Source organism: Staurois parvus, unplaced genomic scaffold (genome assembly GCF_062004578.1).
Source record: "Staurois parvus isolate SC_StPar_1 unplaced genomic scaffold, SC_StPar_1.0 ptg000960l, whole genome shotgun sequence".
Taxonomy (NCBI): domain Eukaryota; kingdom Metazoa; phylum Chordata; class Amphibia; order Anura; family Ranidae; genus Staurois; species Staurois parvus.
Window position 1 is genome coordinate 471,776 of NW_028318756.1, and position 11,769 is coordinate 483,544.

At 48.1% G+C, this 11,769-nt stretch overlaps 1 protein-coding gene across 1 annotated transcript; it reads left to right on the forward strand.

Moving 5' to 3' along the window:
• The first annotated feature begins 907 nt into the window (after positions 1–907).
• LOC149441668 (uncharacterized) lies at positions 908–11,207 on the forward strand. Its single transcript, XM_089657055.1, has 2 exons — positions 908–1,112; positions 10,152–11,207. Exons 1-2 carry the CDS (start codon positions 908–910, stop codon positions 11,162–11,164), a joined length of 1,218 nt encoding a protein of 405 aa, XP_089513181.1. The 3' UTR covers positions 11,165–11,207.
• Positions 11,208–11,769: the final 562 nt, after the last annotated feature.

Below are 11,769 nucleotides of genomic sequence, written 5' to 3' on the forward strand. Positions count from 1 at the left end.
ATCTTCCACTGATTACTGAATACCAATATTATGAGTCCTGACCCTTACACTGTATAACCCAATGCTGTTTATCTTCAGGATCAGTCCAGTCTTCATCTTGGTTGTTCTCCCCCCATCCTCACTCTCTGACCTCTGGTGGGGCTCAGCCCCGCTGTTCTTCATGACTAAATCATGGAGTACATAAGGAAGTGCAGTACTTCTTGTGTTGGGAAGATGGCGATGAGTGATAGAGGGGGTGGGGACCCTCGTCCTATAATCCCCTCATCACTGTCCCTCCTATAAAAGACAGTTCTGGTTGTTTCCTCACTCTCTGACTAAGGTCCATGAATAAAGAAATGACCTGGTAGGAGATCAGAGGAGCCATTTCCTAGTTCCCTTGAGGGTGGAATTGTAAGCTCCTCAGAGCCCAAGCTGCCTGATGTGGGCGGAGTCCTGGTTTGGGGGAACCAATCAGCTCCTGTCTAGTAATCCTCTTTGTCTTTGTATTTTAGTCCATGGCCGGGAGATGAGGAAAACCTCCGAGGATTGTCTCACTTTGTCTCCAGACTGGAAAGTAGAAGATGAGGACATCACACAGTATAGTCCAGGAGAAAACCCGGCTCCCTCCAATGTCCATCCGGCACCACCCAGTGTAGATGGACCATCGGATTCCTCGTATCCTCAGACTGTGTGGGACCGGGCCAGCCTTCCAACAGACAAGAGGTTCTCCTGTCCTGAGTGCGGGAAGGGATTCCCTTCTAAATTCCATCTTAATGAGCATAAAAGATCTCACACGGGGGAGAAGCCGTATTCCTATCCTGAGTGCGGGAAATGTTTTTCACAAAAGTCTAATCTTCAAAAGCATATGAGGCTTCACACAGGTGAGAAGCCATATATCTGTACTGAGTGCGGGAAGTGTTTCCATTCTATGTTCAATGTTATTAGGCATAAAGAATCTCACAAAGGAGAGAAGCCATATTCCTGTCCTGAGTGCAGGAAATGTTTTATACAAAAATCACATCTTGTCACACATCAAAGGCTTCATACAGGGGAAAAACCATACTCCTGTTCTGAGTGTGGGAAATGTTTTTCAGACAAATCTTTTTATCACAGACATCAAAGATTGCACACAGGTGAGAAGCCGTATACCTGTCCTGAGTGTGGGAAATGTTTTGTAGAAAAGGCAAAACTTGTCACACATCAGAGATCTCACACAGGGGAAAAGCCATATACCTGTCCTGAGTGCGGGAAATGTTTTTCAGATAAGTCCAATCTTTACAGATATCAGAGATTGCACACAGGTGAAAAGCCATAATACTGTTCTGAGTGCTGGAAATGTTTTGTTGAAAAATCAGAACTTGTCATACATCTTAGCTCTCATACAGGGAGGCAAAGGACGTTTTCGTTTTCTGAGTGTGGAAAATGTTTTTCACCGATGTCCTGTCTTAACAGACATCTGAGATCTCACACAGGGGACAAGCCACTTTCCTTTTTTTTTTCAAGAAATTCCAGTCTTTATACCCATCAGAGATTTCACACAGGTGAAAAGCCGTGTTCCTGTCCTGAGTGCGGGAAGTCCCACCTTCACAAACATTTGGGATCTCACATGGGGGAGAAGCCACTTTTCTGTACTGAGTGAGGGAAATGTTCCTCACTGAAGTCCTGTCTTCCTGTACATCAGGGGTCCCACACAGCCCTGGAGGTTTATTAGTGCCTTAAGTGCGGGAAATGTCTTCTAGATGAATGTTGCTGGACATCCCAGCTCTCATGTGGGGAAGAAGCACACCCTGATATACACCTCAGATATACTCCATGGCTGATCTTCATCATGGAAGAAACAGTCCATAAGGAGATCAGAGGTCCCCAAAGACATGGATGAAGTGTGGGACCGGGTTGGTCATTGATGGCAGGAGAAGAAAAACAATGGAGTCCTGACCTTTGATTGGCTGAGTACATTTTGTGGTGGGAGATTTCACAAACACTTGGAGGTCTTGTCACACTTCTCTCTAACACAGGTGGTCAGACACTATAGCTGGCTTCTGTGGTCCTTACCTATAGCAGCCCCTTTCCCATAAGGCAGGCAGGCCTACTGGTACTCGGTGCCCCCAGGACTGATACACAATGCTATAGTGCCTGGCTACCACACCAGGGCAGGTGCAAACTGAGCACAGCAACAGGTACTTGTGGTTGGCTGACAGGCAGAATGGTTCAATGACAGGCCAGGTACAAGGCGAGTTCATCTCCCGAAATGCATCAGTTTTCCCAACTGGGCAGTATTTGGGACAGGACCCCATTGTCTGGGACTGAAGATCTGGCTATATGTCTGTTTTTATGGTCGGCTTGTGAGATTCCATTTGTGATCTATCTTTTAATAAATATGATATTACGGTAATGCACCCTCTTGTGTGTTGTCTTTGACAGTTCCTAGATATCCCCATCTGTGGAGGGCTGCACCTCATCAAGTGACAGATACCATGTGGAATTGTGAAGCACCAAGATTTAAGCATTGTGTTTGGCAACATTTGATTGACAAGGCAGGCAATATTCAGAGTAATCAGGGTCCAATCCCTGGTCAAAAGACAGGCAGAGTTCAGAGAGTAGTTTATATCTGATCCAAGGTCATAAATAGAGGAATCCAAACAGCAGAGCAGGACAGACAGACAGGGAGCTTAAACGTGTATTACACACACTATCACTAACATGAGACTGTAGGTTTGGCTGGCTTAAATGAGGTTTGGTCTCCACCCAGAGACAAGCTGCATCATAGCTAGAACCAGGATGCTGTAATGGGACCATTAATTGTGATTTATCAGAAGGACTAGACGTTCCTGACATTAGCCCCCTCTGAGGAGGAACCCATGGACACTTAAAAGCATGCTGGGCATCTGGCACAGGACCATCAGGGTGGGCATATGACAAAGGACCATCAAGCTGGGCTTCCAGTAAAGGAGCATCATGCTGGGCAATGGTCAGGGGATCAGCAAAGTCAGGTTGGTTAGCAGGCAGAGTTTATGGAGCCAAACTGGACAGCAGAGAACCTGTAACATCAGGTTAGATAGCAGGTGACATGGTACAGAAGTCAAGCTGGAACACAGGCTGGATGCAGAGTGGCCTGAAGAAAAAGTTGCGGGCCCAAAAATGGCTGAATGAGGCAGTTTATCCAAAGGCTGGATGGAACTTCTTAGGTTTCAGCAGTTGCAGTAGGGTGAGGCCCGGTTACTGAAAGTCCCAGAAATGAAAAAGGAGGCTCAATTGGCCTGGGCTGAATCAGAACAACTGGTGCAAAGGCAGACTAGACCACATTGGCAGGTGTAGAGACAGACTAGACCACATTGGCAGGTGTAGAGACAGACTAGACCACATTGGCAGGTGTAGAGACAGACTAGACCACATCAGCAGGTGTAGAGACAGACTAGACCACATTGGCAGGTGTAGAGACAGACTAGACCGCATCAGCAGGTGTGGAGACAGACTAGACCACATCAGCAGGTGTAGAGACAGACTAGACCACATAAGCAGGTGTAGAGACAGACTAGACCACATTGGCAGGTGTAGAGACAGACTAGACCGCATCAGCAGGTGTAGAGACAGACTAGACCACATCAGCAGGTGTCGCTTGAGGTTGGGATCTAATGTTTCGTGTGGTTAGGGGTGCTAAGGGGTCAAGAGCGGCTGGCAGCGAGTTGTTATAGACAGTAGTGGCCAGGTCAGGGCAGAACAGGGGAAGGATACTGTCATAAAGTTGGTCAGCTGCAGAGTGGAAGGGGGTAGGGTCCAGGTTGCGGAGGTTTCGGCTGGTAATGGTTTGACGTTTGGAGGGGTAGGTTTTAAGAGGAGATGGAGAAGGTGATGAGGTTGTGGTCAGAGAGGGGAAAAAGGGTGGTTGTGGGGAGTGCAGCGATGAGAGAACACAAGGTCCAGGGTGTTCCCGTCGGAGTGGGTGGGGGAGTGTATGCACTGTGTGAGTGCAAAAGAAGAGGTTAAGTGGAGGAGTTGGGATGTAGCCGGGTTATTGATGTTGGTAGGGATGTTGAAGTCTCCAAGGATGATGGTGGGCAGCTCAGAGGAGAGAAAGAAGGGTAACCAGGTGGAGAAGTCGTCGAGGAAGCGGGATACGGGTCCAGGAGGCCGATAGATTACTGCGATCCTCAGGGGGATTGGAGAGAGCAGTCGGATGCAGTGGGCCTCAAAGGAGGAGAAGGATAGAGAGGGGGGTTTGGGAGGACTTGGAAGGTGCTCTGTGGTGACAGGAGCATACCAACCCCACCACCTTTTCGACCGCTGGGTCTGGGTGAGTGGGTCCAGGTGAGAGCTCCATAGGAGAGAGCTGCAGGGGAGGTGGAGTCAGTGGTTTGGATCCAGGTTTCGGTGATCGCCAGGAGGTTGAGGGAGCGGGAAACAAAGAGGTCGTGGATGGCGGTAAGTTTGTTGCAAACCGAACGGGCATTCAGGAGTGCACGTGAAAATGGAGGGGTGGTTTTGGGGAGCAGGGGGACCGGTATTAGGTTGAGGGGGTTGCGGCAGTTCATGGAAGTAGGTAGGTGCCTTGTGGGTGAGTGAGGTGGAGGAGGACAAGGGTTTGGGGAGATGTCCCCTGCTGTTAGGAGGCAAAGAAGGGTAAGAAAGGTGGCATGGGTGCAGGATGACAAGAGCGTGTGATTCTACCATTGGTGGTGTTCGGGGCAGTGGGAGAGTGGAGCAGCAGGAGAAGGTGGTGAGAGCCATAGAGGGGAGAAGGAAGCAGTGAGGGTGTGATGTATAGTTGTGTGGGAGGAGCAGGGGCATAGAGAGAAGAGATTTTGGGTACGGAGGAGAAGAGTACGAGGAGGAGGAGTACAGGTGGCATTTTAGGGAGGTAGAGGAATTGGCGGACAAGTGAGGTGGAAAGTCTCTCAGGGCGCTTGGTTGTAGATAGTCGGCATGTAATGGCGTATTTCGTAGCTGTACCTTTCCATGACAAGAGTTCTCGTGCTTAGGATCAGGATGGGTAGAGTTCTGTTCGGCCAGTTGTGATCAAGGGTAGTGTCAAAGATCACCCTGTCATGGATCCACCCACACGCCACGCCTACAGCGAATAGCTAACTGAGACGCACACGTGCGGCCATGACAGGGAGGTCAAGAGGGCATAAAGGGGACTTAACTTGAATATCTAAAAACCATATATAAGATCAGCCGTGATACCTTTTCACAGCCCGCACTACCTTTTGGCCACCAGTAGATGGAGACTCCACTCCAATCCAGCTGACTGACCACACACACTGGCAGATAGGAATCTTACATACAACCTGGTGCACTGATTAGAGTCGAGGACCAGTTTAGTAATTACACCCTCCTAAGGTCCCCCCAGCTACCTAGAGCTTGAACCCCAGCGTTAATCACCCTTCCACTGTCCACATCCCCCTGCACTAGACACACCACAAAAGGTAGCCTGCCACCACCCAACAGTTTATCCGCAGAATGGTCTGTTGAGACACCACACACACACAGATCTCCGTCTGGCAGATCTGTTACCTTTGCAATCTGTGTACAATCTGCCCACTCGCAGTGCAGTTGCATACAGATTGGCAATGAGCTTGACCGAGCGTTTTAAAGGCACTAAAATACAATACAATCTAACCCAATCTAATCTCTCCAATCTAATCTCTCCGATCTAGTCTCTCCGAAGATATGAGCACGTGCTTAAATACACAGAAGTTCACTAATTAATTTTAAGATTTAATTTCCCAAAGTGGGCGGTGCATAAAATATGTACAAAATATAACAAGTTACATAAAATACAAAAGATATAAGAAGACACACAAATGACTAATTACTATAAAATAAAAAGGGAATAAAAGACAATAACACTTTACCCTGCGGCTGGAGCAAGTCAGAAAATTAGCAATCCATTGGTCAATCGAACCAGCTCCGCACGAATCACCCATGTCCAAATGTCCGTGTGCTCAATTTATTGGGATATGGACATGGGCGGGACATTAGTCTTCGGCCAATTGACCCTGGGGGAGGTGGTCCTGACCTGCCCACAAGAGGTACTGTGTATGGACCTGCCCAAGTTCAATCGGGCCAAGACTAGCCTGAACACCAAATCGGGGATTGGATTTCCGACACCAGCAAATCAGTCCGATCGCGACAGTACCAAACACTGTTCGACTGTCGTGATCCAGCGCCACCTAACCATTCCCTTCATTTTCCTGGTATTCTCCCTAAGCCACAAATATGATTTTTTTGTGCAAATGCAGCGCACAGCATGCCCTGTACAAAGGGAGCATGTTCATATCTCTCCAACTAATTTTCCAGCTTTATAAGAGATTAAACATACTCCTTTGATGAATGCATGACTATACCTATAGGGCTTTCCACATCTGGCAGCTGCCCTGTCTGCTGTAATTAGTTCCCAAACTGGTTTTCCCAGCAGGTGATAATCTAATTAACACAAAGGTGTCACCTCCAGGAGGCCTGGCTTTAGACTAACTAATGCTAATTGATGACTACTGTCTGTAATGCCTATTCATTTCCCTAATGTCAAGGGACTCAATATACATCCTTAATGAAAAGGGCTGTTCCTGAATACATATTTGTAATGAAAAGGCCTGACCTAATCTAATGTACTCAACCTGCTATGGCTATGATTCCATATTTCCACTGATCAAATCTTTCGTGTCCGTTACAAGTAGTCAAGCGTCAGATGGACTGTGGGTCAGGGCAGGGTTGTCCCGGGGTATGCGATGGTAGGCCTCACCAGGTTGAGATCGTCCATTGGGCTCAGCAGGTCCTGGCAGGGTTGCGACGTGGAGGGCGGTGGTAGGCCTTTACCAGGCTGGGGTCATCTGCGGGGTTCGGCAGTGTGGAAGTAGGGTTGCCTCATCATGCTGGGGTCATCTGCTGGGTTCAGTGGCATGGAAGTAGGGTTGCGACGTGGAGGGCGATGGTAGGCCTCACCAGATCGAGATCATCCATTGGGCTCAGCAAGTCCGGGCAGGGTTGCAACGTGGAGGGCGATGGTAGGCCTCACCAGGCTGGGGTCATGTGCTGGGTTCAGCGGCGTGGAAGTAGGGTTGCGACGTGGAGGGCGATGGTAGGCTTCACCAGGCTGGGGTCATCTGCTTGGTTCAGCGGCATGGAAGCAGGCTCGCTTCTGGTCCTTTAGGGTGATGGAGTCCCAGGCAGAGCGGGCATAGGCCCCTGGATCTCAGCAACAGGTGGGGCATGTGGGTCCATGACATCCAGGCCAGGCAGATGGCAGCAAAGAAGGCCCGCAATGGAGGCCCGCAGAAGGGGGCACAGGGGCAACCAGTTCACCCCCTATAGAAAGGGGGCAGATGGGGTAGGCCTCCAGGCCTGTCGGGGCCACTCTTCCATTACGCTGGGCCTCCAGGCCTTATTACCGACTGTGTGGGCCTGGCGTGATCCCCAGAGCCAATGAGGAGGCTGGGGGGCCACACACAGAGCACCACAGGAGCGGGCCCAATGGCAGGGGGCGGTGCCTCGCTTCGGCCTCGCTCCGGCCATGGCAGCAGGAAAGACCGCGGCTTCACAGGCCGCAAACTGCCAGAGCTCCACCAGAGGGACAACGCGCCTAGCACCCCTCAGGCAGGGGCCGCAGGACCTCCGGTGATGTACAAAGTATAAAAAGTTACAGAAAATACAAAAACTACAGCACAGTGGCTAAATGGTGGGGCAGCACAGTGGCTAAATGGTTAGCACTTCCGCCTGGCAGCACTAGGTTCATTGGTTTGAATCCCAGCCACGGCACCACCTGCCTGGAGTTTGCATGTTCTCCCTGTGCCTGCGTGGGTTTCCTCCGGGTGCTCCGGTTTCCTCCCACACTCCAAAGACATGCTGGTAGGTTAATTGGATCCTGTCTAAATTGTCCCTAGTATGTGTATGTATGAATGTGAGTTAGGGACCTTAGATTGTACGCCCCTTGAGGGTGAGGGACTGATGAGAATGTACAATATATATGTAAAGTGCTGCATAAATTGACGGCGCTATATAACTACCTGAAATAAATAAATAAAACTACAAGAAGACACACAAATGACTATTCACTATAATATAAAAGGGAATAAAAGACAGAAATAAAACTTTTACCAAGATTTATCTGGAGCAAGTCAGAGAGTCAGCAATTCGTCAGTCAAATAGAACCGGCTCCATATGAATTACCATGTCCATATCTCCAGTCCTCAATTTATGGGAATATGGACGTGGCCTGGACATGAGTTCTGGGCCAATTGACTCTGGGGGGTGTTCCTGTACCCGCCCACAGGCTGTTCTGCGTGCTGAACTGCCCAAAGTCAATTGGACCAAGACCGGCTTGCATCACCAAGTCGGGGATTGAATTTCCGACACCAGCGCATCAGTCGAATTGCGACGGTACCAATCACTGTTCCACTATTGCACTCCAGCTACACATAACCATTTCCTGCATTTTCCTGGCATTCTACATAAATATAGTTTTTATATGCCGATGTAGCCCACAGAGTGCCCCATCAGAAGGAAGTATTTTCATCTCTCTGCAACTATTATTTTAGCTTTTATGAGGGATGAAACATACTCCTTTGATCTATGTATATACTTTTAGAGCTCCCGAGACAGATCGGAGCCCCCCTGGTGTCATGAAGTCGAAACGTCTGCATTTCTCTTTTAAACTTCAGGAAGATGGCAAAGTCTGATTACATATAGTTGACAAAATCTTATTAGCACCCAGGTGCCATTTCCAGCCTGAGGAAGCTCTGTCTCTTTTCAGATGCTAATGAATGAACATATGCCTCTGTCTATGACTGAATATTTCTTTCATGATAAGGACTGAACTAAATTTATGATTACATATTGCTACAGGTCATATTTCAGCTACTCAAATCTGTACATTTATGTCACAGTACTGTCTGGACATTTGGGGGGATTTGTACCGTACTGACATTTGGGGGGATTTGTACTGTCCTGACATTTGGGGGGATTTGCACCGTCGACATTTGGGGGAATTTGCACTGTCCTGACATTTGGGAGGATTTGCACCATCCTGACATTTAAGGGGATTTGTACTGTCTTAACATTTGGGGGGATTTGTACTGTCTTAACATTTGGGGGGATTTGCACCGTCTTGACATTTGGGAGGATTTGCACCATCCTGACATTTAGGGGGATTTGTACTGTCTTAACATTCGGGGGGATTTGTACTGTCTTAACATTTGGGGGGATTTGCACCGTCCTGACATTTGAGAGGATTTGTACTGTCCTGGCATTTGGGGGGGGATTTGTACTGTTTGGACATTTGGGGGGATTTGTACCGTCCTGACATTTTAAGGGCCTCAAGAAATGATGTCGGTACATTAGGATTGGTCAGTTTTCAGTGATCGGTACCATAGTATGTAGACTCTATAACTTTCTCACAGACTATATAATATACACAGATTTTGGCCAAAATGAATGAAGAAAAATTACTTATTTCTAAAATGTTATTACAAAAACTAAGAAAAATGCAATTTTTGCAAAATTTTTAGTCTTTTTTTTTGTTGATACCTAAAAAACAAAACAAAAAAAAAAACACACACACAAGTGGTGATTAAATACCACCAAAAGAAAGCTCAATTGGGTGAAAAAAACGATACAAATGTAATATGGGTACAGCATTGCATGATTTGCACGAGTAATTGTCATTCAAAGTGTGTGAGTGCTGACAGTTGAAAATTGTCTGTGGTGGGAAGAAAGTGAAAGTGATAATGAGGGAGGAGTCAATACCCCAATGATGGTGGTCTTCAGGATCAGTCCAGTCTTCATCTTGGTTGTTCTCCCCCCATCCTCACTCTCTGACCTCTGGTGGGGCTCAGCCCCGCTGTTCTTCATGACTAAATCATGGACTAAATAAGGAAGTGCAGTACTTCTTGTGTTGGGAAAATGGCGATGAGTGATAGAGGGGGTGGGGACCCTCGTCCTATAATCCCCTCATCACTGTCCCTCCTATAAAAGACAGTTCTGGTTGTTTCCTCACTCTCTGACTCAGGTCCATGAATAAAGAAATGACCTGGTAGGAGATCAGAGGAGCCATTTCCTAGTTCCCTTGAGGGTGGAATTGTAAGCTCCTCAGAGACCAAGCTGCCTGATGTGGGCGGAGTCCTGGTTTGGGGGAACCAATCAGCTCCTGTCTAGTAATCCTCTTTGTCTTTGTATTTTAGTCCATGGCCGGGAGATCAGGAAAACCTCCGAGGATTGTCTCACTTTGTCTCCAGACTGGAAAGTAGAAGATGAGGACATCACACAGTATAGTCCAGGAGAAAACCCGGCTCCCTCAAATGTCCATCCGGCACCACCCAGTGTAGATGGACCATCGGATTCCCCGTATCCTGAGGACCCTCAGACTGTGCGGGACCGGGCCAGCCTTCCAACAGGGGAGAGATTCTCCTGTACTGAGTGCGGGAAGTGGTTCCATTTCAAATCCAAACTTAACGTTCATAAAAGATCTCACACAGGAGAGAAGCCGTATTCTTGCCCTAAGTGCGGGAAATGTTTTTCACAAAGGTCCAATCTTTACAGACATCAGAGATCGCATACGGGGCAAAAACCGTGTTCCTGTCCTGAGTGTGGGAAATGTGTTTCAAATAAGTCATATCTTTGCACACATCGAAGATGTCACACGGGGGAGAAGCCATTTTCCTGTCCTGAGTGCGGGAAATGTTTTTCACAGCAGTCCCATCTTTACACACATCAGACATGTCACACGGGGGAGAAGCCATATTCCTGTCCTGAGTGCGGGAAATGTTTTTCACAGAAGACCAATCTTTCCAGCCATCAGAGATCTCACACGGGGGAGAAGCCACTTTCCTGTTCTGAGTGCGGCAAATGTTTTTCACAGAAAACTGATCTTTACAGACATCAGAGATGTCACACGGGGGAGAAACCATATTCCTGTCCTGAGTGCGGGAAATGTTTTTCAGTGAAGTCCAGTCTTTACACACATCAGAGATCTCACACAGGGGAGAAGCCATATTCCTGTTCTGAGTGCAGGAAATGTTTTTCAGACAAGCCCAATCTTTACAGACATCAGAGATCTCACATGGGGGAGAAGGCATATTCCTGTCCTGAGTGTAGGAAATGTTTTACAAGGAAGTCCAATCTTTACACACACCAGAGATCTCACACGGGGAGAAGCCAGTTTCCTGTCCTGAGTGAGGGAAATGTTCCTCACTGAAGTCCTGTCTTCGCTTTTATCAGGGATCCCACACAACCTTGGAGGTGTATTAGTGCCTTGAGTGCGGGAAATGTCTTCTAGATGAATGTTGCTGGACATCCCAGCTCTCATGTGGGGAAGAAGCACACCCTGATATACACCTCAGCTATACTCCATGGCTGATCTTCATCATGGAAGAAACAGTTGATAAGGAGATGAGAGGCCCCCAAAGACATGGATGAAGTGCAGTAAATGTCGGGGTGCAGAGTGGTCAGTAGATCCTGGAAATGAAGGACACAACTTCAGCCCTTCTTGGGTGTCGGAGTTGCGTTTCCTGATAATGATATAGCGGGTTACAGAGCTAGAAGCCGGGAGAGCCCAGATCTGGTTATCGGGGAACTTTACACAGACAACAAGAACTTCTGAAGTTGATGTCCTTCATTTCAAGGCTCTACAGAACAGTGGTGACCCCGAAGCGTCTCTCTGTCTTCAGTCCATCCTTCTCCCATCCCCCAAGAGGAGGGAAGGAGAACTCCGCCCCAAACTAGGGGGGAACTTTCCTCTCATTATTTCCCTTGGCTTCTGTGTGGGTTTGGGTGGTTGGAGGAGTGCGGCACGAGAGGGAA

Bases quoted from the DNA above. Each gene is read 5' to 3' on its own strand.
- LOC149441668 (XM_089657055.1), top strand. From the start codon at position 908: ATGTTCAATGTTATTAGGCATAAAGAATCTCACAAAGGAGAGAAGCCA. The intron at 1,113-10,151 runs GTGAGAAGCCGT...TTTGTATTTTAG, and splicing joins ACATCAAAGATTGCACACAG to TCCATGGCCGGGAGATCAGG.